Consider the following 21421-nt stretch of genomic DNA (forward strand, 5'->3'; position numbering starts at 1 on the left):
CAGACACATTCTGTATTCATAGATTCCCCCTGTAGCAGTGCAGATGGATGTGGAGAAAGGAACTACCAAGGAAAAATGAAATGTGCTGAACAAAGATATAAATGGATACATGCAGCAGAGTGTGGTGGGAGAGAGTCCTGGATCCAAATCCCAGCCCCCCACTTGTGGCTCTGTGACCTTGTACAGGACCTCTTCTCTCTCTGTGCCTCAATTCTCTTACCCTTAAAATGGGGATAATGGCAGTGACCTGCCTCACAGTGTTGTATGTGGGTTAAAAGGCACAGCCATCTGCCAGTGCCTGGAGCAGAGAAAGGGTTGGTAAGTATGTCTTGGTGGCTATAGGTTCCTTCCACCCAAAGGGACCAAGGATGCTCCTGCAGGAGACTTGGAAGCTGAGCCCTGGCGGGGAAGGAGGAAGGTCTCGAGCCCTGGGGCTGCGCACAGAGCAGAGCTATGCGGGGAGAAGAGCTTTATTAGAACAATCTTCTGCAGGAAGTCTGGTCCTTAAGGCCCCGGTGATTATAAAACAAGCTTCAATCCTGGCCCTGTTTCAAACGGGCGGTAAAAGAAATCTCCCTAATCCTTCCTGAGGAGACAGAACACTCCGCTGAAGCTCTAATCACAGGCAGGTTATCCCATCCGGCTGGACTGAGCTCCCCAAGGGGCTTGACAGGAGGTGGAGAGGTCGTCTGACCCGGGGGGCCGGAAGCAAGCCCTTCCCGAGAGAAAAATCTCCTTTCTGCCCAGGGATTAAAGACCAGCTGATGGAAAGGAGCCAAGCTGCCCCTTGCCCAATTCCCAGAGGTCTGGGGCCCAGACTCTTCTCTCCACACACCTTCCCAGGGAGCTCACGGCTGGGGTTGCTGACTCCTGGGGGCAACAGGGCAGCCCGTCCAGGGCAGCCCTCGGCCACCCCTCAGGAGACCAACCACCCCCCAAAATCTGCCTGCTGCCCGTTCCACCACAAGCCTCAGGCTGTGACCAATGAGCTCTGCCCCAGCTCCACACTTGGTCTCCAAAGGCCTGTCCAACACTGGCACTTGAATGTCCCCGGGCATTTCGACCTTAGCGCATCCAAACCTAGCTGCCGCTGCGCTGCATCTCTGCATCTTCTTCACCTGGCTTCCAGGATGCCACACGTGCCCTGAGTGCCTCCTACCTCTCTGCCCGCCCCCTCTTAGGCTCCTTCCTCCAGACGCCAGCGGCCCCAAGGCCCAGTACCTGCCTCAACTCTCCCTGTGTGTCCCCTTGCAGAGTTCAGTGCCATGGCTTTAAAAACCATCAAAATGTTTTGATGGCACCTGGGTGGCTCAGTCGGTTAAGCATTTGCCTTTGGCTCAGGTCATGATCTTGAGGTCCTAGGATCAAGGCCCGCGTCAGGCTCCCCCACTCTGCAGGGAGCCTGCTTCTCCCTCTGCCTCCGCCCCTCCCCCCAGCTCATGCTGTCTGTCTCTCAAATAAATGAGTAAAATCTTAAAAAATAAATAAATAAAAATGCCCACATGCCCTGCATTTACTCCTTCAACCCAGTCTTTTCTCCCCAAGTTAAGATCTACAGCCAACTAACGAGTCAACATCTCTATCCGGGTGTCTAAGAATCTCAAGGGCACCTGTCCAAAAGGAGCCTCCAAGCTCTACTCCTGCCCTGAAATCTGCTCTTCCATCCATCTCCTTCCCCTTCTCAGCAAGCGGCAACTACAGCCTTCTAGGGGCTCACAATCCTCAACTCCCTTTTTTCTCACCCGACCAGCAAATGCGGTCACTTTCAAAATGATCCAGAATGCAACCACTGCCCCCATCTTTACTGTGACCCCTTTGTCCAAATCACCTCTCCCCTGGTCCGGGGCGAGATCATAACACAGAGGGTTGTATCCAGGGCCTCTTCAAAAGCTTTTGGGAAGGGGAAGGGTTATAAGTCAATACATTCTAAATAAAGTCCCTGCCTCCCAGGCAAATTTCTCTCCCCTGCTGGACCACAAGCTCCGTGAGGTTGGCACCCTCCGTGTCGACCACCATGTCGAGCGCACAGCAGGGCGGCACACAGCCTGGCAATTTTAGTGGAACTGTGTATCTGCCGCCCCCACCAGGTGAAGGAGATGTAAATCTGGGCTTAAGATACACCTGTGCTCTGACCCCCTTGATCCTTGGTTATAAAATGGGGGCAGGGGGTAAAATGTTTTATTATTGGGAAGGAATGTATTTCCCAAACAGAGACATTGGAGGCCCTCAAATCCTGAAAGCTGCCAGGAGCCTCCCCTTCTCCCGCATGCGTAACCCAGGCAGGGAGGCCTCACGGGACACCAAGCCTGCCCACACCTTGGGCTCCGAGCTCCAGCCTCTAGGACTGCGAGACGGTAAGTCTCTGTTTGAGCTGCTCGGCCTGTGGTGTGTGCGGACGGCAGCCCGCGCGGAGTGACGCGAAGGCCCCCGTCTGCTCTTCGGCGCTTCCGGCAACTCTGTGCTTGAACCTCTTTGCTTGAACTATCTACAGTGGCTTCTGTTTTGAGTGTGAGGGCAGTGTCTCTCAATCCATGGTGGGCAACCCATTAGTAGTTTGTGAAATCAATGCCATGGTCTCGCTTCGCATTATTTTTTAAAACAAATGGAGAAATGAATAACATACAAAGGACAAGGCAGAACAGCAAAGAAACAGAACAGAAAAGACAGATACTTTCAGAGCGTGCCCAGCACAGTAAGTTCTGTGAAACTGGCTTCAATCACGTTACGTGGATGTGTGCGCCAGGTTACAACATAAAATTTACATTCTGCAGTGAGATGTGGTAGGAAACATTTGAAAGACCTGACATGGGGACCCCATTATCCTTCTTGACCTCTGAGGTCTGTTAAATGAGGATTCGGGGTGCTTTAGCGGCTCTACCCTGCAGGGCTCCTGGGGAAGAGCCAGGTGGGAACAGTCTGGCCCACCCGCTGCCCGGGACCAGTGCAGGAACCCCTCGGAGGCCTGGGTGGGGCCACTCACTTGCCGAGGAAGCACTTGGGGACAGTGCTCAGTTTTCTCCGGCGGTCCTTGATCAGGTTCACCTTCTTGTTCATCATCATGTGGTAAAGCTTCTCCCCCTTCTCCGCAATCATGACGTAGGCGTCCCGCTCCATGCCCAGCTTCAGGCCTACGGAGGGGGCACAGTCAGCACTCAGGGAGCAGAGGGGGGCAGGCCTGCGGCTCCTGGAAGCCCACTGCCCAGCTGCCCACCCGAGTGCCCCCACCGCGGTCATCTATAGAGCACTCCCTGCGTGTCAGTCACTGCTTCGGGCACCTGCCAGTGACTTCTCGCACAACCCTGTAGGGGAGGGAGGCTGATCGCCCCCATTTTACAGAAGGCAAAGCTGAGGCCCAGAGAGGTTAAGTCCCAGGGTAATAAGCAGTCAAGCTCATTCAACCCTTCAACCTGCGCATGGGTTTCCAAATTCAGAGGTTATCAGGAAGCCTACTGAGTTCTTCCTCCCAGCCAGGGAGAAAAATCTGCCTGTTTCTCTAGACAATTGGCACAGAACCCTGACCAGATCCCTGCCCCACATTTTCTACTTGGACCCTGTCCACTCCTGACAACAGCAATGACAAATAACAATAGAAAATGCTGGAAGCGCCTACTATACGCCACTTAATCCTCAAGAAACCTGTAAGGCAAAATTATCCCAAGAAACGGAAGCCCAGAGAAATGAAGCTGTCTGTCTAAGGTTACCCAACTAGAAGTGGTGGAACCAGGATTTCGACCCAGAAAGTTTGGCCCCAGATCTGTGCTCCTGATCACAGCATGCACCACCCCTGTAAACCCAGCCCTGAAGTCAAGGTTTGGACAACACCCAATTCTAACGGCTGAGGCCCACTGAGGCCACACCCTACTCGTGATCGCGTATACCCTGCATAGACCACAGCCCTCCATTCTAACCACAAAGACACTGATCAGCCACACCCAGGCCAGTCCACACTCCTGAGCCCCACCGCCAGTCCTGACCAGTTTCAGGGCTCACAAGCTTGCCAACCAGGGGCCAGCTTCAGTAGTTTGTTTGGCCTAAAGCCATTTGAATAAATTTTGATACAAAATTTAAAATCAAGAAATATCACCTGAAAACTTAAAATCTAGCTTCTGCCCATAGTCCTGGGAGATGGTGGTGACTCGCACATGGGTAAAGGTAGGGAGGAAAGGGAAGTGGGCAGATCTGGCAGAAGTAAAGGGACTCCATACACTGAATTTGGGGAGTGGGCAGAAACCAGGGATGGCACCAAGAGTTTGAATCTGAGGCCCCAGGCGAAGGGAGGAACCAGGTACTGAGATGGGGAACCTCCAGGTTTGGGGCGGAAGACAGGATGGAAATTAGGAGTTCTGATTAGACATGGCAAGTGTGAGAGGTCTATGACACACCCAAGTGGAAGGCTGCAGATACAGAGAAAACTGTACCTCAGTTTCCTCCTTTGCAAAGGTGGGGGGGGTAGGGTTTTTAGGATCACGTGTCAAATTTCCAAGTATGGTCAAATCCATCCTGCATTTAGCACCATTACGACCCTGCGCAGCAGGACCCTGTATCCCCACTCATCAGACGGCATCACTGAGGTCTGAAAGCTAAAGGAACTTGCCCCTAGACACAGCACAGCTCCCTTTTCTCTACACAACAACCCAGAGCCAGGTCCCAACCCCACCCAACTACCACACCCAGCCCCACAAGGCATTATGCAAGCTGCCTCCGGGGAGCCTGGGCCCAGAGAGATCTGTGACCACAGTTAATGAGCAGCCCCCCAAGGATCCTCCTCCCAGATGCAGACTCTGAGTCTCAAGCACAAAGAACCCCAGTTGAAGGTAACAGTACCATGGGGGAGACAGAGGCATAGAGGGAACGTTTTGGCTACCAGCCCTCAAGGGTGAAGGGTACCACGAATCCCAGGGTGACCAACCATGTGACCCTTGACCCTTGGGCAAGTCCCTTCCACTGGGCCTCAGTGTCACCATCTGTCGAGTGGGCTCTAACAGATGCCCTCGGGTGATCCAAAGTACCACCAAGTTATAACACGGTCCCAGAGCTCTCTGCCCCCTCAATGACCTGCGTCTTGTAGCTCCAACCTCTCTGGAAAGGGCCCTAAGGCCCCTTCCCTGGACACAGTCCTCACTCCGAAGAAGTGACCAGCCTAGGGGAAGCCATACACACCCCAGGATCCCGGGAAAGCCCCCCAGAGCCACCGCTCTTCGGAGGCCCAGGAGAGGGCGCACTCACTCTCACGCTGTTCCCGCTCACGGATGATGGCGTCCAGCCACTTTTGCTTCTCCTCGGCTGTCTTGGCCATGCAGACGAACCACTTGTTTTTGGCGGTGTTGTGGATCTTCCAGCCGTTGGTGACAGTGTAGCCGTTGCTGTGGTAATCCGCTGGCGGGGGAAGAAGGCCAAGGTGGGTCAGTCCGGGCTCAGCCACACAACTCTGAACATTCCCCACTACACGCTTGAAAGTAAGGTCACGGGACCAGCCCGTCTCGCTCCAGAAAGACAGGGTGGCAGGGGCATCAACAGGATGAGGGTCTGAGAGCTGAACTTGCAACCCTTCAAATGCTCACTCCCTCTCCTCTCTATTCTCTGCAAAGAACAGAGGATCTGCAAACGAAGACGCCCCCCCCACACCCATCAATTACAGCGGCTTCAAGACCCCACAGTCTGGGCACAAATGCAGGAGTCCCGGAGCCTGGGAATATGTCCCAGCCTCCCTGCCCATCTCATCTGGGCACTGGGGCCACTTAAAACCTAGTGCAAGCCCAGCAATGCCAAGTCCGGGGCCCCTACGCACTGCTGGCTGGGATGGGGACTGGCCAACCTCTGAAAACAGGCTGTCAGTCTCCAGGGAAGCTGAAGCTGCCCATAACCTAAATCCGAGGAGGGGTCCACAGGTTTCGTGACACTGCCAAAGGAGTCCGTGTCTCAAAACCAGTTAGGAACTGCTGCCCCTCGCCAAGCTCAAGGGCACATACACAAAGAGGTTCACACAAGACTGCTCACGGCCTCACTGTTCATAATAGCAAACAGCAGAAATGACCCAAATGTCTATCACCAAAGGCACGAATAAGAGTTTTACAGTGGGAACCAACACCATGCAGAAAGCTACATGCAGAAACACAAAGCGAGATGCAAAAGAATATACAGTATTTTGTGACACTTCAATAGGTATGTAAGACTGTATCTATATAACTACGTGTATATATTTAAAGCCACTTAATCTGCATATAATGACATAACATTTTAAAGAAAGTTTTGAAAAGAATTTTCATTAAAATGTTTACTAATGCATACTTAGGAGATAAAAATGTTTTTAAAAAAGCAAGAAAATGATCATCACAAAATTTGGACAGTTACTTCCAAGATGCGGGAGGTGCTGCTGTGACCAAGGAGGAGTGTGTGAGGACCTTTGGGGGTACACACAGCATTTTACTTATTAACTTGAATGGTGACTACCCAGGTGTTAACGCAATGTGCTTATGTTTTAGACACTTTTCTTAGGTAGGTCACATTTCAAATAAAAGAAAAAACTGAGGGACACCTAGGTGGCTCAGTCAGTTAAACATCGGACTCTAGATTTCGGCTCAGGTTATGATTTCAGGGTCGTGAGATCAAGCCCCGCAACGGGCTCCATGCCCAGCGCGGCGGCATCCTTAAGATTCTCTCTCTCCCTCTCCCTCTGTCCCTCCCCACCTCTAAAAAAAAAAAAGACTGAACAGAGCCACAGAGCAGGTGGGGCTGGGGCTGAGGTGGGCCTTGGGGTTAGGGTCTACCTGTCCCATCTTCCACATTCTCCACCTCCATGACTTCAGTGTTGATTCGACCCCTGAAGATGTAGAGGGAGCCATTGATGGACTTGGTCCTCTTGGTGGATTTCTTGCCCCCAGTGACCCTGAAAGACAGCGGGAAGTCAGCAACCCCTATGTCTCACCTAACGGGGGCTCAAAAGAGCAAAGGGAAGCAGAGCGGTAATCTGGAAGGGTGCCCAAGATGGCAGGAGCACTGCACCGGGCTCAGGAGCATGGGGTTTTGGCTGGTGGCTGGGTGACTTGAACAAGTCACTTCTCCATTCCAGACGCAGTTCCTCCATCTGGAAATTAGGCTAGTCGCCTTGCTGACCACACAGAGCTAGAGCTAACCAGTTTACATTGATGAGAAACTAACCGGAAGCAATAGAAACTCATTCCTCTTGGCTAAAGAGTAGGGAGGGGCTCTCAGAGTGTCTAAAAAGAGGGGTACTTCCTGAAATCTGACCAGAGAAGAAGGGTGCCTGGAGTAGGCAGTCCACCCAACCATCCACGTCCACCTGCCCACCATTCATTCCCTCACTCAGGTCAATCTGCCACTCACTCAGTCACTCAACAAACATCTGACCAGTGCTTCCTATGGAGAGGATGCCAAGTTGGGACCAAGGGGAGTCACTCATCCATGCATTCGGCAAGCACTTTAGAGAACACCTACTGAGTGCCAGGCACTCCACTAGGCGCTGGGGCTGCAGCAGTGAACAAAACAAAGTCTCTGAGAACTCATCCTCCAATATGAGGGGGGAGGGGGCACAGAGACAGAGGCTAAGCAGAAAAGTCAAAGACAAGTTATGTCAGGAGCGCTAAATGTGTGGTTAAAATAAAGCAGAGAATGAAGTCTCAGGGCTCGAAGGCCACTGTGTGGTACACGCAGGCCCCTCTGCTCTGCCAGGTGGGTGATGTTCCCAAATCTATTTGCCTGATGTGCACCTGTCATTGTAATTGGGTAAACTATGTATTATATACGTGAGAACATATAAATGTGGAAAGAGAGTTGTCTCCCTGAACATTAAGTTGACTGTTTTGGAAAGACTTGATAAAGGTGAGTTGCTTTTGTGTTAAGAGTGAACTTATCCTCAAAGAAGAGACCTTGGCTCTAGATGAAAAGAATGTTTAATGAATGCAATGTATATGCTTTTAATTGAAATAAAATACTGAAGGTTTGTAAAAATAGTAATAATAAAGCAAGGAGATGGTTAGGGAGGGTGGGGGGCATGATTTTAACTGGGACAGGGAAGGGAGAGGTGGTCAGGGGAGGCCTCATTGAAGAGGTGGCTTTGGAGCAAAGACCTAGGGGATGGTGAGGGAGGAACCTAGGAGGGTATCTGGGGAGGAACATTCCAGGCGGAGGACACAGGCCGCATGCCATGTTGTAAGGAGCAGCCAAGCCAGCTGGTGGCTGAAGCTGAGTGGGTGAAGGCGAGTGGGGGGCAAGGGGTCAGAGTGGCCACACAGGCCAGATCCTGTGGGGTCCTTTGGGCCGTAGTAAAGATGGGCTCCTCCTGCCAGTGTGAGATGGGGGCCACATAGGGTCTAAGCAGAGAAAGAACATGATCTGATCTAGGTTATAAAGGACTCCCCGTGGCAGCCTGCAGAGAAGGGACCGCGGAGGGGCCAAAAGAAAGCAGGGGGAACTAGAAGCCAATGAGCAGCGCAATGATTTGTACGCGCCAACCCACGCGTACCTATATGGGTGCGCGCATATACAAGCTTCTATAAACTTTTCATTAAAGTATAAAATCCATACAGGAAAAAAAATGCCCAAAGAAGGATGGGGCTCGTTTAACTTTTATAGAGTGAGCACACCTCTATTATCCCTGTAAACACCCCAAAAGCCCCCCACCGTGCCCTCTTCCCTGTCACTCCCCCACCCCTGCCCTGTCCCCCCACAAGGGTCACCACTATCCTGACCTTTGACCCCGTGGCTTCGCTCTGTCTGTTTTGGAACCTCACATACATGGACTCACAAAGGATGATGGCAACGGGCATGTAGGTTGCTTCCCGTTTGGCACTGCTGTGACCGTTCCTGCACGTCTTATGAAGAACACACGTGCACGACCCTGCAGGTGATCTACCTAGAGGCTGAACTGCTGAGTTACAAGGGATGTACACGGTGGGCTTCACCAGAGAATGCCAGGATGTTTTCCAAAGTCGTTGCACCAATTCTCCCTGCGCCGGTAGAGTAAAGAACATTCCGGTGGGTCCCCATCCTCTGTAGCTAATTTCCGTGTTGGCCATTCTGCTGGGCACAGACTAGTGGCTCATTAAACATTTCACTTGTACTTCCCTAATGAGTAACAAGGCCAAGCACCTTTTCATGTCTATTGGCCATCTGGTCCTGTGGGCCATGCATGGGCTTCTGTGAAATAACTGTCCCTTGAGCACTTTTCTGTTGGGTTGTCTTTTTCTTAATGATTTATAGCAAGAGTTGGCAAATGTTTTCTGAAAAGGGCCAGATAGATAGTAAACATTTTCAGTTTGGGGGGCTTCATGTCTCTGTGTCAACTACTTCACTGTCCTTGCCGCAGGAAAGCATCCACTGACAACACCAAAACAAATGGGCATGCTGTGTGCCAATAAATCTTTATTTATAAAGACAGAGGGCCAAATTTGGCTTATAGGACTTCTTAATACATTCCAGATGTGAGTCCCCTGTCAGTTATATGGATTGCAAAGATCCCTAGTCCATAGCTTACCTTTTTACTCTCTTCGCAGCGTCTTTTGATTTGTGTTCTTAATTTTAATGTAATCTGATGAATCTATTTTTCCTTTAGAATGACACTTTTTGTCCTATTTAAGAAATCTTTGCTTACTGCCAGATCATGAAGATAGTCTCTTATGCCTTCCTCTGGAAACCTGATTGCTTTACCTGGCACATTTAAATCTGTGATCCATCTGAAGTTGATTTTTTGTGTATTGTGTCAGCTAACAGTCAAGACTCATTTTCCCCCATCGGATATCAAACAAACCAAGCATCATTTATTGAACTGCCCTGGCACTTTTGTTGAAATTCAAAGGAACACTTCCATGGGGGTCTGCTCCTGAACTCGCTCTTCTATTCCACTAAACTCTTTGTCTGATTCAGCAACAATACGACGTTGTCTTAATTACTGCAGCTGAATAGTAAGCCTGGCTACCAGCAGTACGAGGCCCCCAGCTTTGTCCTTTTTCAAAACTGCAGAGGCTATTTTTGTACTTCCAGGTAAATGTTACCATCATGTACACATACGTACATAAAAACTCCCTCTTAGAATTCTTATTGGAATGACACTGAAGTTCTGGCAAAAGTCTGGGGACAGAATGGAAAGGACTTGCTAAAGAAGTGGGTTGGGGTGAGGCAGGTCAGCATCAAGGTCAACTAAGGTTCTGGCCTGGGTTCCTGGGTAAACCTTCATGCCGTTTACTCAGAATGAGGAAGACTCGAGGAGGAAAACGTCTGGGGCAGGAGTCGTGATGAAAATGAAGAGTCTTGCTCCAGAGACAACTTAAGTGTGAGCTGAGCTGTGTGCATGACCCCCAAAGGAAGACAGAGTGGTAATTCTCCTTTCCATCCATGTGCCAGGCCTTATTCTAACCGATTTACATGTTTTATTGTACTTCATCTAAAAAACAATCCTATCGGATGGGGACTACTTTTATCCGCATTGAACAGACAGGAAAACAGAGGCACGAAAAGCTGATGTAACTTGCCCAAGGCCACACGGCTAGTGAGCGGCAGGGCCTCTGTGTCCTTAAGCGCTGCGTGTTACCTCTAAGACGCAAACAAGCAGTTGAGGTATTAGAGATGAGCTCTTCTCAGGTTCTTCTCTTCTTGGGGGTCTCAGTTTCCCATTCCGAAGAATGGGGAGGGAGGCTCTTAGAACACTCCTTCCGGGGCGCCTGGGTGGCTCAGTTGGTTAAGCGACTGCCTTCGGCTCAGGTCGTGATCCTGGAGTCCCGGGATCGAGTACCGCATCGGGCTCCTTGCTCAGCGAGGAGTCTACTTCTCCCTCTGACCCTCTCCCCCTCATGCTCTCTCTCTCTCAAATAAATAAATAAAATCTTTAAAAAAAAAAAAAAAAAAAAGAACACTCCTTCCGCTTCTGATATCCAAGGAGCCTCTACTTTTAAATGAGGCCAGAAACACTCTGAGTCAGAGACCTTCCGTGACCCATGTCCCGGACGGGCGGTGCCCCGCATGACCCAGGCAAAGACAAAACCATCGGCAAACACCTAGCAGTGACAGGCATTTCCTGTGACCACATCTGTCAGGCCGGCAGTTCCATCCACTGCTGCCCAATCCCTCTGGGACCTCTTGGAGCCCGGCCCTCTGGTTCCCCATCCAGAGGCAGGAATGCTGGCCGCCAGCCATGTTCTCTCAGGAGACAGATGTACCCTTTCCCTCCAGCCAGCCTGGCCCACTCACAGAACTGAGGCAGGCAGCTCATGGCAGCCCCAGGGTCAGCCCCAGAAGGCCCACGTGGGATCCACTGCTCTGACAGGTGCGACCATGCCGACGGAGGAAGGGCCTGCACCAGGGCGGAATGAGCAAACTCAGCCAAAGCTGGAGCAGGTCACACGCACCCAAAGGGACATTCTGTTTTCTAAACCCCAGTGTTCTGGGGAAAGTGCCTGCTTCAGACAGCCCAGGGCGGCTGGCAGGGAAGGGCAGAGGACTCTCAGGATGGGCCCAGTGAGAACAGGCGGGAAGCAAGGAGGAAGGAAAAGGGGATGTTAATGGGGGGGACTGAGGGACATGAGACAGGCACAGACAGACCTAATGGAGTGGGCAGCATTAAAACATCAAATAAAGAAGACATGCTCCGGGAGATGGTCAAAGAGGGAGGCCAAGGCCTTCAACCAGAAGGACCAAACCCAGAACTGGGAAGAAGGGCAGCGGGGAAGGGGCCTGTGGTTGAAGTGCCCGCTCTGTGCCTGGAGCTGCACCTGTGGGTGGACAGGAACCCCACACGGATGGAGGTAAGTTAACTAACAGTAGTAGCAGCTAACCCTTATTTTGTGAGCTTTACTACATACTGGGCATGCCTAACACATCTGCTCTTCACAATGATTATTTGAGATACATAACGATAATTCACCCGATTTTGCACATAAGGGAATTGAGGCAAACAGAGGCAAAGTCACAGAGCCAGAGAAATGTGAACAGGGATTCAACTGTAAGGAGCTTGGCTCTACACCAACTCTACTGTAAGAAGGGGCTTATCATCCCCATTCTACAGAAAAGAAAACTGAGGCTCGGAGAGGTCAGGCTGGAGGAGAAAGAGAAGCCCATGAACACGCAAGGAACGCCATCATTCATCCTGTGGAAAGGCTCCTCACGACAACCTTAGGAGGCCAGCAGCAACAGACAAGGAGACAGAGGCTCAGGGACAGTAAGTGACATGCCTAGAGCCCTAGAGAGGAAGGTGGAGGCAATGCTGACGGTAGGGCCCAGGGTCTGGACCTCCCCTCAGCCTTAGCTTTTCCTAGATAAAAGAGTAAGGAAGCCTCTGGAAAGTCACTGTTTCAGACCTAAAATAAGATAACAGGAAAGAGGATTCAAAAAGGGCTTCTTCAGAAAACCGAAAGGCAGGGATCTCTCAGTCCACCAATGTATCCACCCAGCTACCCAGCCAGCCAGCCAGCCGGCCACTCATTCCCCTACCCCTCTGTCTCCCAGTTCTCCCTCTCCAACCACCCAACCACCCAACCACCCACTTGGTCGTTCAATTACCCAACCCTCCATCCCAGAATCCAACCACCCCAACAACTATCAACCAACCATCCAGCTATCCATCCATCCATCCATCCGACCATCTATCCACGAACCTCCCATTTTATGACCATCCCTCCATCTACCCATTCATTTAAATATCATACATGAAGGCCCCAACTCACCATTCATCGGAACACACCTCTGCCAGCTCATCATGTCTTCATCCACTTCTCCAACTACCCAAACATCCACACATTCCCCATTTTCTGTCCATCCCTCCATCCAGCCATCTCCTAACACCTCCAACCACTCACCCATTCGCTCCTTCACCCACTCACTCATCCATCCACAAATCAATTCACACGTCCATCCACAATCCTCCCTGCCCCCCTTCATCCACCATCTACTCATCCTCCAACCCCCACCAATGCACCTATCCCTCCTCCCATCTGCCCACACAGCCCATCATTCACACTCGCAAGCATCCATGCACCTGTATGTGTCTACCACTCACCCCCCTCCAGTCACTCCTCGACTCTACAAAGTGTAGGAGGCTCCAGGGAAAGACACAAAAGTGACAAAGATACTACTCTTTCCTTCAAAAAGCTTAATAGTGAAAGAGCCCTCTGCCCTTGAATCCCCCACCTTCGGATCTCAGAATCATAGATGTCAGTGTCACAAAGAATCCCCAAATTTCTATGACCATCTAGAACCACACTGTCCAATACAACAGCCACAAGCCACATGGGGCTGCTGAGCACCTAAAACGAGGCTAGGACAAACCGAGATGTGCTGTTAAGTGTAAGATATGCACCAGATTTTGAAGGCTTAGTGTACAAAACAAAACAAAATGCAAAATATCTCTTTAATAATTTTCAAAAATTGATTATACATTGGTTGTGTACATTAAAATAATATTTAGAGATATATTGGAAAAAATAAAATATATTATTTAAATTCACTTTGCCTATTTCTTTTTTATTTTTTTTAAAGTGGCTGCTAGAAAATTTTAAATAAGACGTGTATGGCTCTCACTATATTTCTATTAGGCGGTGCTGATCTAGAAAACAACCCCTCAACTCAGAAGAGAAAAGGGAGGCTCAGAGAGGGAAGTGACAAGCCTAAGGTGTCACCGTGAGAGGCTGTCAAGGTCCCACCGAATTCCTGCCTCCTGGCTCACCTGGGCAGCCGGGCCCCCAGCTGCCCCAGCAACTCACCTGGATTTCCGCTTGCAGTAGACAAGGAGGTTGTCGAAGAGGAAGAAGGCCCTCTCCTGGATGTTGCCCGCGGAGATTTTTAACAAAGTCCCTTGTAGGAGGAGCTGGGTGCAGATGTCCGTGAGGTTCGAGCCCTGCGAGAGTGACGAGGGGAGCAGGGCATGAGCTGGTTAATCCAGGAGAGCACTCAGGGATATCCGCTTCCTTCCCAGAGACAGAACCTACCACTGCCTCGCTTGCACCCCAAAACCTAAACGCACCACTGCAGGAACTCTCTCAGCAGCCAGAAAAATCCAAACAATATGATCAATGGCTTCTGTCTGTCGAGCACACCAGAACAATGCCGGGAAGAGCGCATGGAGATGCCCATTTCTTAGGACAGAAACCTGGGCTTGGGGAGGGGAAGTCATCCACCCAGCCCGCGTTGGCATCCGGTTTTATTTTGGTTCAGTTCTTGCTTGGGGTTTGCGGCTTTTCATGTTTGTTTTGTTTTTGCCTATCCCTTCCTCATTCACGTCTTGCCTTGTGATGGTATCACTGACCCCACTAGAATGACGCTGCCCTTAAGGACAGGAAGCGATATCGAGCATTAGTCAGCATTTGCCACCGTCTTCCAAGCACCTGTAACCCTCTCAGGCACCCAGCAGGTGCTCAATAAATGCCTGTAGAGCGGGTGATAAACAGTGTGAACACCGTCGGGGCAGGATTCTTGGAGCACTTACCCTAGCTACAGATAGGAACACAGACGGAAGCAGTTCTCAAACTCGACCTGGTCATCTATGCTAAGTGATGGGGGTGGCCACGATGCTCCGTGGGTATGAAGCTCCCTGAACCTCCGTGACGTTCCAGCTGGTGGGGTCAGGAGAGGCACAGGTCTGTCTGGAGCTCAGGCAGGACCAAGAGTGGGGCACAGAGCTCTCAAAGTGCTAAATGAGAGGGGGCTGGAAACACACCTGGGAGGGCCCCGGACGCCAGCCACGCAGGCTCCTGCCTGTCGCAGGAATGGAGTTAGCTGGCACTCAGCTGGCCAACCACAGACTCCGTTTCCCAGCAACCCTTGTATCCATGTGGGTCATGTGACTAAAGTATGGCCCATGTGCCCTGTTTTTACAATATTTCCTTGAAAGATAATAGCTTCCTCTCCTCTCCCTCCCTTCCCTCTTGTCACAGGCTGGAAGACAACTGGAACAGTGGTATACACGGTAGCAGACGGTGGAGCAAGAAGCTGGCAGGAACCTGGGTCCACAGGGAGCAGAGTGCCCGCCCCCCCGCCTGCTCTCCTGCTGAGAAATCAACTTCTACCTCATTTATGCCATCCTCCTTCCTTTCAGCAGCCAACCAGGTGCCTGAACCCACACATCAGGATTAGGACCAGGCCTGTCAATAGGCAGACAGTGGGGTGCCTGTGACATTTAGGCCCGAGGGACACTACACGAAAGAGGGGTTCAGGGAGGTATGTTTGATAGACCTGCAGATTACAGAGGAGGGAGAATGATGCGTGATGCTGTCTCTGCCCAGAAATGAACTTGAGAAAGAGAGAGGGAGAAGTGTGCACAGTCTCCTTCCCCAAACACGTGACACCCAGAACCAAGGAGGAGTTCACATCCGATGAGGTATGCTGACTCAGTTATTTCTGAGACCCAGAAGGGGAACTGGTTCTAGAAACGCAGAAATCAGGCTTTCTGCTAACTGCCCACTGCAGTCTCCCCTGCTCCATGCTGTGTCCCTTGAGCACAGCACACTCATCACCCAAAAATGCCAGAGATCCCCCTGGGGCCCACTTGGGGTCCTGGGACACCAGCCTCCTTGTGGTCAAGGGCTAGGCAGCCTAGGGCAGGCGTGTGCACCTGTTAACAGAAACCAGAGCACAGATGTCTGCATGCTGCAGACAGGCATCGGACTCCGCACACAGCCACCAGTGAGGGAGTGAGCTCGCTGCTCCACGGCTCGGGGTCTCATGACGAAGAGCCCCCTAGGCCCCCAGTATCGTCGCCAACAGGGCGAGCGTGACTCTTGGGGTGATGAGGCTCTAGCCACAGCCCATGGGCCAGCTTGGGGCAGAAGCCGTTCAGCAGCTCCTGGAGGCCGCCTGTCTCCCCGCCTCATCCCCTCACCTCACTCATGCCCACCCCTCCGCCTTCCAGCCTCCAAAGGGGGATTTTAGCTGCTTGTATGTGAATCTGGTACCTGGCCTGGCTACAGGGCCCAGAACCCCGACATCACACAGGCCTACACCTGACCTCCCTCTGTCAACGTCTAGGGACTGCAAAGAGCAGTGAACCCAGCCTGGGAAGCTGTCCCTCCAGCTTTGGCCAAAGACGACCTAGCAAATACACTTGAACTGCCAAGGACACTACAGGGAGATGCCCCATCCACCCTAGCCCTGCTGAGAAGCCCAGCTGGCCCTCAGTCTCCCCAGAATCCTTGAACCTGGGTCAGGGGTGGTGCTGAGGATCAGATGCACAGGGAAGAGGCTGAGAACCAAGGTTTCCACCAGCCAGGGCTAGAGACTTGCGGACAGTGTAGACTCGCTCAAACTGAAGCATTAACATGGAGAGAAGATGACAAAAGCTTACCACGCGCCCGCTACGGTTCTAAGTATTTTATACAAATACAGTTCATCCTTACGACAACTCTCATTTTACAGATATAGAAACTGAAGCATAGAGCAGGGAAGTGACTAGTTCAAGGTCACACAGCTGGTCAGTGAGCAAGCTGGGATTTGAACCCAGACAGGATGGCCCCCCTCTCCTACCCACCAACCTCTACTACCCAGGGAGGGGAGGGAGGGCTGCCTGTTAGAAGGTAACCTGACAACCTGAAGGACTTTTTATGAGACTACTGGTCTACAGCAGGGGTCTCCAAAGGGGAGAGACCACAGCCCCCTGGAGCATAAAGCATCCCAGGAAGGGTGGAAGGACCTATGACCATTTCTGTTTATGGTCTCTCTCTCTTTTTTTTTAAATAAAAATTTGATGTTTCCTCACTCCTGTTTTCCTTCTGTCCCCTCATGGGTGAGTGGGCAACCAGCATTTCCAGAGCCAGCAAGACAAGTGTGCCCTATTTCCTTCTTATTAAGAACATGCATTTCTTTTTATTACTGTGAGCTTCACACAAAAGTCCATGGGGCTTGCTCCCCAAGTGTCCCTCTGCAGGAGGGTCAGCCCACACCGGGTATGAGCTGTAGCTAAAGTTGCGTGATACTTTTTCATCCAAAAAAAAAGCAAGAATGAAATCCTGCTCTGCTGCCACTGCTCCTCCCGACGATCATGGAGCGTTTACTCCGAGCCCATGAAGGAGCACCGTTTTGAGTGCTGTACATGCGTCCCCTCCCGAATCCTCAAGTGACCCAAGAAGGGGGGCTGCGATTATCCGGACTTTTCAGATGGGGAAACTGAGGACAAAGAACCCCTCCCCGCAAAGGGGGCTGGCTCGTTCACCCACTTCCACCGTATTGCAACATCCTGCCATTTCCTTGCGTTCTGTAAAGTGGATTTACGGATTAATTTATCTGGTTTTAAGTAAACCAGTCTCACGACTAAAAAGGACAAGCAGCTTAGGAAGGATGGGGGGAGGGGGAGGAGCCAGCGATTGGAGATCAAACTCAGGATGCAAGCCCAAGCACACGGCCAGAAAGCAGCCAAGGAGAGACTGCCCCTCCTCCCACAACGAGTCCCTTGCCAGCCATGTTCCAAGAGCTAGATGGCAGCTATCTAACCAGACCGGCGAGAGGTCAGATGGAAAGATCGGTAATTATCTGGAAGATTATCCGAACTAAGGATCTGCAACCACTGCCAGTTCACTACAAACTACACCCGAAGTCACGCTGTGCCCTGAGGCTGTGACTACAGAGAGCATGAGGTCACTGCAAGTAGCTTCACTGTTACACGGGATTTTTTCTAGCTATGATAACACATTATTTTTACAAGTCACCCTGAGGATCGAACTGCATTTTAAAACCTTCCTACTGGGGCACCTGGCTGGCTCAGTCAGGGGAGCATGTGACTCTTGATCTCGGGGTTGTGAGCTCAAACCCCACATTGGGAGTAGAGATTACTTAAGGAAATACACTTAAAAAAACAAAAAGAAACCTTTCTACTGCACAGAAAACCACTCTACTTTTTCCAAAGAGCATTCATACTCCAATTTTCACTTTATCCTGAGAATGACACCAGAAGAGGGACGACTGGGAGGCTCAGTCGTTAAGCGTCTGCCTTCGGCTCAGGTCATGATCCCGGGGTCCTGGGATCGAGCCCCACATCGGGCTCCCTGCTCAGCGGGAAGCCTGCTTCTCCCTCTCCCACTCCCCCTGCTTGTGTTCCCTCTCTCTCACACACACACAAATAAATAAAATCTTTAAAAAATAAAAAAAGAATGACACCAGGAGGTACCTTCAAGAGATACTATTACTCAAATTAGACAACCAAGGGCAAATGGAGGCCAAGAGAGCGTGACAAACTTGCCTGAGGCAGGGCAATCTGTCAGTTACAGGGCTGGGCCTCCAAACTAAGTCCCTGTGCCTCCGTTTCCTCAGCTGTCCAATGGGGATCATAAGAGCACCTCCCCTTAGTACTGGAGACATGTAATAGGGCTCAATCATCGCCAGCAATTCTTATTCTGGCGCATGTATTTCCTACAGCACCCAGAAACGGTGATCGAAATCAGGGCCACTTTCCAACTGTAGATTTTTCAGGGTCTAAAAGGGCCCCTAAAGATCCTTAGTTCCTATTTCCCTAGGTCCTTCCCAGAAGTAGGCATCTAGAGATCACTTCTGCTCCCGCTGCCAAACTGCTTGCTCAATCCTCCTCTCCACAGGCTCCCATGTGAGAAATTTCTTTTTCAGCTGGTTTCCAGGAAACTCTCTGTCTCCCAGAAGAACTGCTCGGTCTTCCTTTTTTGAAAATAAATATTGAGTAACTTATGTCTCTTGCTCTCTTCACCTTGGCTGCCAGGAAGCTCAAAGCCCAAACAGGCTTAAACACACCCTCCATTCTGTTTGCTCTTTAGGTAGGCGTGTTGGCTGAAAGTGGCCGTGTGACCCACTGGTCAATGAGATAAAAGGGGAAGTCTCTTTGGGGCGTCTGGGAAAGGTTTTCCTCCACTGAGGAGAAGAGCTTCCTCTCAACTGCTCTGGCCATACCCCTGTCTCCTGCAATTTTGGAACACGAGATGCCTGGAGTGCCGGCTCTCATGGAACCAGGTGGGGAAGGCCAAGAGGACTGCAGGAGACAAAGTGGGAGCCCTGACATCTTGGGGCTGACGTGAGTCCTGAGACAACACACCCTAACCGACACACCTGAGTATCCGGCAATTTGCAGTCACAGGACATAGAAACCAAGCTACGTATATTTTAAGCAGAAAGAAATAAGGGGCTTACTTAATTGTCGGATGGTCTAGGAGAGGCAGGAATCCAAACCGGGGCTCCCAGAAAACCAACAACACCGTATACCTGGCCCACCCCCCACAGAGCCACTGCCTTGGCCCCCACTGGGAAAAGGAAGAGTCACACACACCTGCCCAAGCGGATACTCCAGGAAAACAGCACCAGGCTGCATCTAGCCCTTGGGAGCTGCTGCCTCAACTGCCAGCCGCAGAGCCAGCCCTGCCTGATAGATACACGCCACCAACAACAAGCAGGTGTCCCATGCCTCCGAATACCCAGGATGCTGGAGCCCGGACCCTCTGCTGATGCTACCACGGACCCCCCAACACGACCACGGCTGTGCTCTGCTGCAAAGACAGCACGGGGTGATCTCTGTCCCACCCCATCTGCCCAATCCCCAGCAGCTGGATCTGACTTTGGCCAATCACATCCCAAACCTGATCTACAAGGGAGTCTGAGAAATGCAGCTCTTCGTTCCCGGGCTCCGGGAGGACGGGAAGGCCCAGCGGGAAGAGGATGGGTACGTGGCAAGCACTAATCCACACTACCCGCCTCCTCCCTCAAAGCAGGCCCCTCTCTACAGCCAGACTCTCAATCTCTGCAGTGATACGGAGTCACATTCAGGATTCCGGAATGCAGGGAAAAGAAGTGGAAATCCCAAAAGTAGCAAGCGCCAGAAAACCCAAAGGCAGATGATTCAGAGAAGAATCTAGGAGTCTTTCATCTTTCCGTTTGATCTTCCATTCCAGCTGCATTTACTCTGATACTCATTTTTTTTTTATTTATTCAGATTTCCCCATTTCCTTCAACAGATTTGTAGGAAATCTCTGATAATCTAAGGAAGACACGGAGGTTTAAGCAAATAAATCTAAGGAAGACATGGAGGTTTAAATACATGCACAATGAGATTTCAAGAATCCCAGACCCCCGTAAGCGTGACGATAGTAATGTAATAGCAACACCTACCATTTATTGAGTACCTACTGTGTGCCAGGGATAGATGAGGAAACAGGAGGTTCAGAGAGGTTAAGACATCTGCCTAAAGTCACCCAGCAAGGGAGCGTCAAGGCCAGAATTCTGTCCTGGAGTGGACCCGTAAGCACTACCGTGGACCTTGGCATTCAAAAGCTCAAAGGCCTATGGACACCAGGCAGACAAGGCAACGTGTGAAGGAGAGAGACTGGGGAGGAATGGGAGGCACTGGGGACTAAGGAAAAAACCGGAAGCTCTAGTGGCTGTGGTCATGGGAAGTGGGGGCCCAGGGCTACCGATTTTTCAAAAGAAACTTTAAGTCTAGACTTTTCTGTGGACTTCACAGGAAAATAACTAAACAATTTTTTTTTTTTACAAACGCCACAGAGGCCAAACCACACACACACGGCAGGCTGAAATCTGGGGACCAGACCACAGCGTACCTGCAGCTGCACATCCCCGGGGCCCCTCTCAAGCCCAGGAGGCCTCCCGCCTGACGCACCTCCCAGCCCTCGATGTGGGACTGCAGCTGCTCCAGGACCTCCAGCTTCTCCATCTGCCGCTTGGTCTCATTGATGTTAGAGCACACGGTCTTCATGGCCTGCAGGGCACTCTGGACCGCAGGGTGGTCCGGGTGCTTGCCAGGAGTCCTCTTGGCCAGCTCCTAGGGGACAGATGAGGACAGGAATGAGAGACGTTGACTCAGAGGGGCCCAGACACGGCATCCAGGTCACCTGACCCTGAGCCAAAGCGGGTGTTCTGGGGCTGGGGATCATCACTGATTCATTCGCTCATTCACTCACTCATTCAATAAATGTCCCCTGGGCACCTTCTTCATGGCAGAGCAGTATTCTAGGGCCTGGGGACAAATCTGTCAATGAAACAGAGAAACATTCCTCACTTGGTGGGTATTACATTCTAGTAAAGGAGATGGACCAAAATAAAGAAAAATCACGCTTACAATACAATGTCAGGCACTGATAAATACTATGAAAGCAAATCAGAATGACAGGCTTGAAGGTCTTGGGAAGGGAGGTGTTCTTTCTTTTGTTTTTTTTTAAGATTTTATTTATGTATTTGAGAGAGAGAGCACAAGCCAGAGGATGGGCAGAGGGAGAAACAGACTCCCTGCTGAGCAGGGAGCCCAACTTGGGGCTCGGTCCCAGGACCCCAAGATCATGACCTGAGCCGAAGGTGGAGGCTTAACCGACTAAGCCACCCAGGAGCCCCGGGAGGTGTTCTTTCAAATGGGGAGGTCAGGGGAGGCCTCTTGGAGGAGGTGACATTTAAACAGAGACTCTGGATAAAGCAAGGGAGGGAGTCCTGCAAAAATCTTGGGGAAGAGTGTGCCAGACAG

The 21421-nt window shown here is 51.2% G+C and overlaps 1 protein-coding gene across 1 annotated transcript in view; it reads right to left on the reverse strand.

The window, feature by feature from the left end:
• The window catches only part of PREX1 (phosphatidylinositol-3,4,5-trisphosphate dependent Rac exchange factor 1), a 175534-nt gene that overhangs the window by 56581 nt on the left and 97532 nt on the right, over positions 1-21421 (reverse strand). Inside the window, exons 6-10 of the mRNA XM_044919013.1 lie at positions 20567-20728; positions 13710-13843; positions 6768-6886; positions 5227-5376; positions 2981-3128 (exon numbers count right to left, since the gene is read on the reverse strand). Of these exons, the coding sequence (XP_044774948.1) occupies positions 2981-3128; positions 5227-5376; positions 6768-6886; positions 13710-13843; positions 20567-20728 (713 nt within the window). The remainder of the gene's footprint in view (positions 1-2980; positions 3129-5226; positions 5377-6767; positions 6887-13709; positions 13844-20566; positions 20729-21421) is intronic.

The sequence above is a fragment of the Neomonachus schauinslandi genome, chromosome 10, assembly GCF_002201575.2.
Source record: "Neomonachus schauinslandi chromosome 10, ASM220157v2, whole genome shotgun sequence".
In the NCBI taxonomy this organism is placed as follows: Eukaryota; Metazoa; Chordata; class Mammalia; order Carnivora; family Phocidae; genus Neomonachus; species Neomonachus schauinslandi.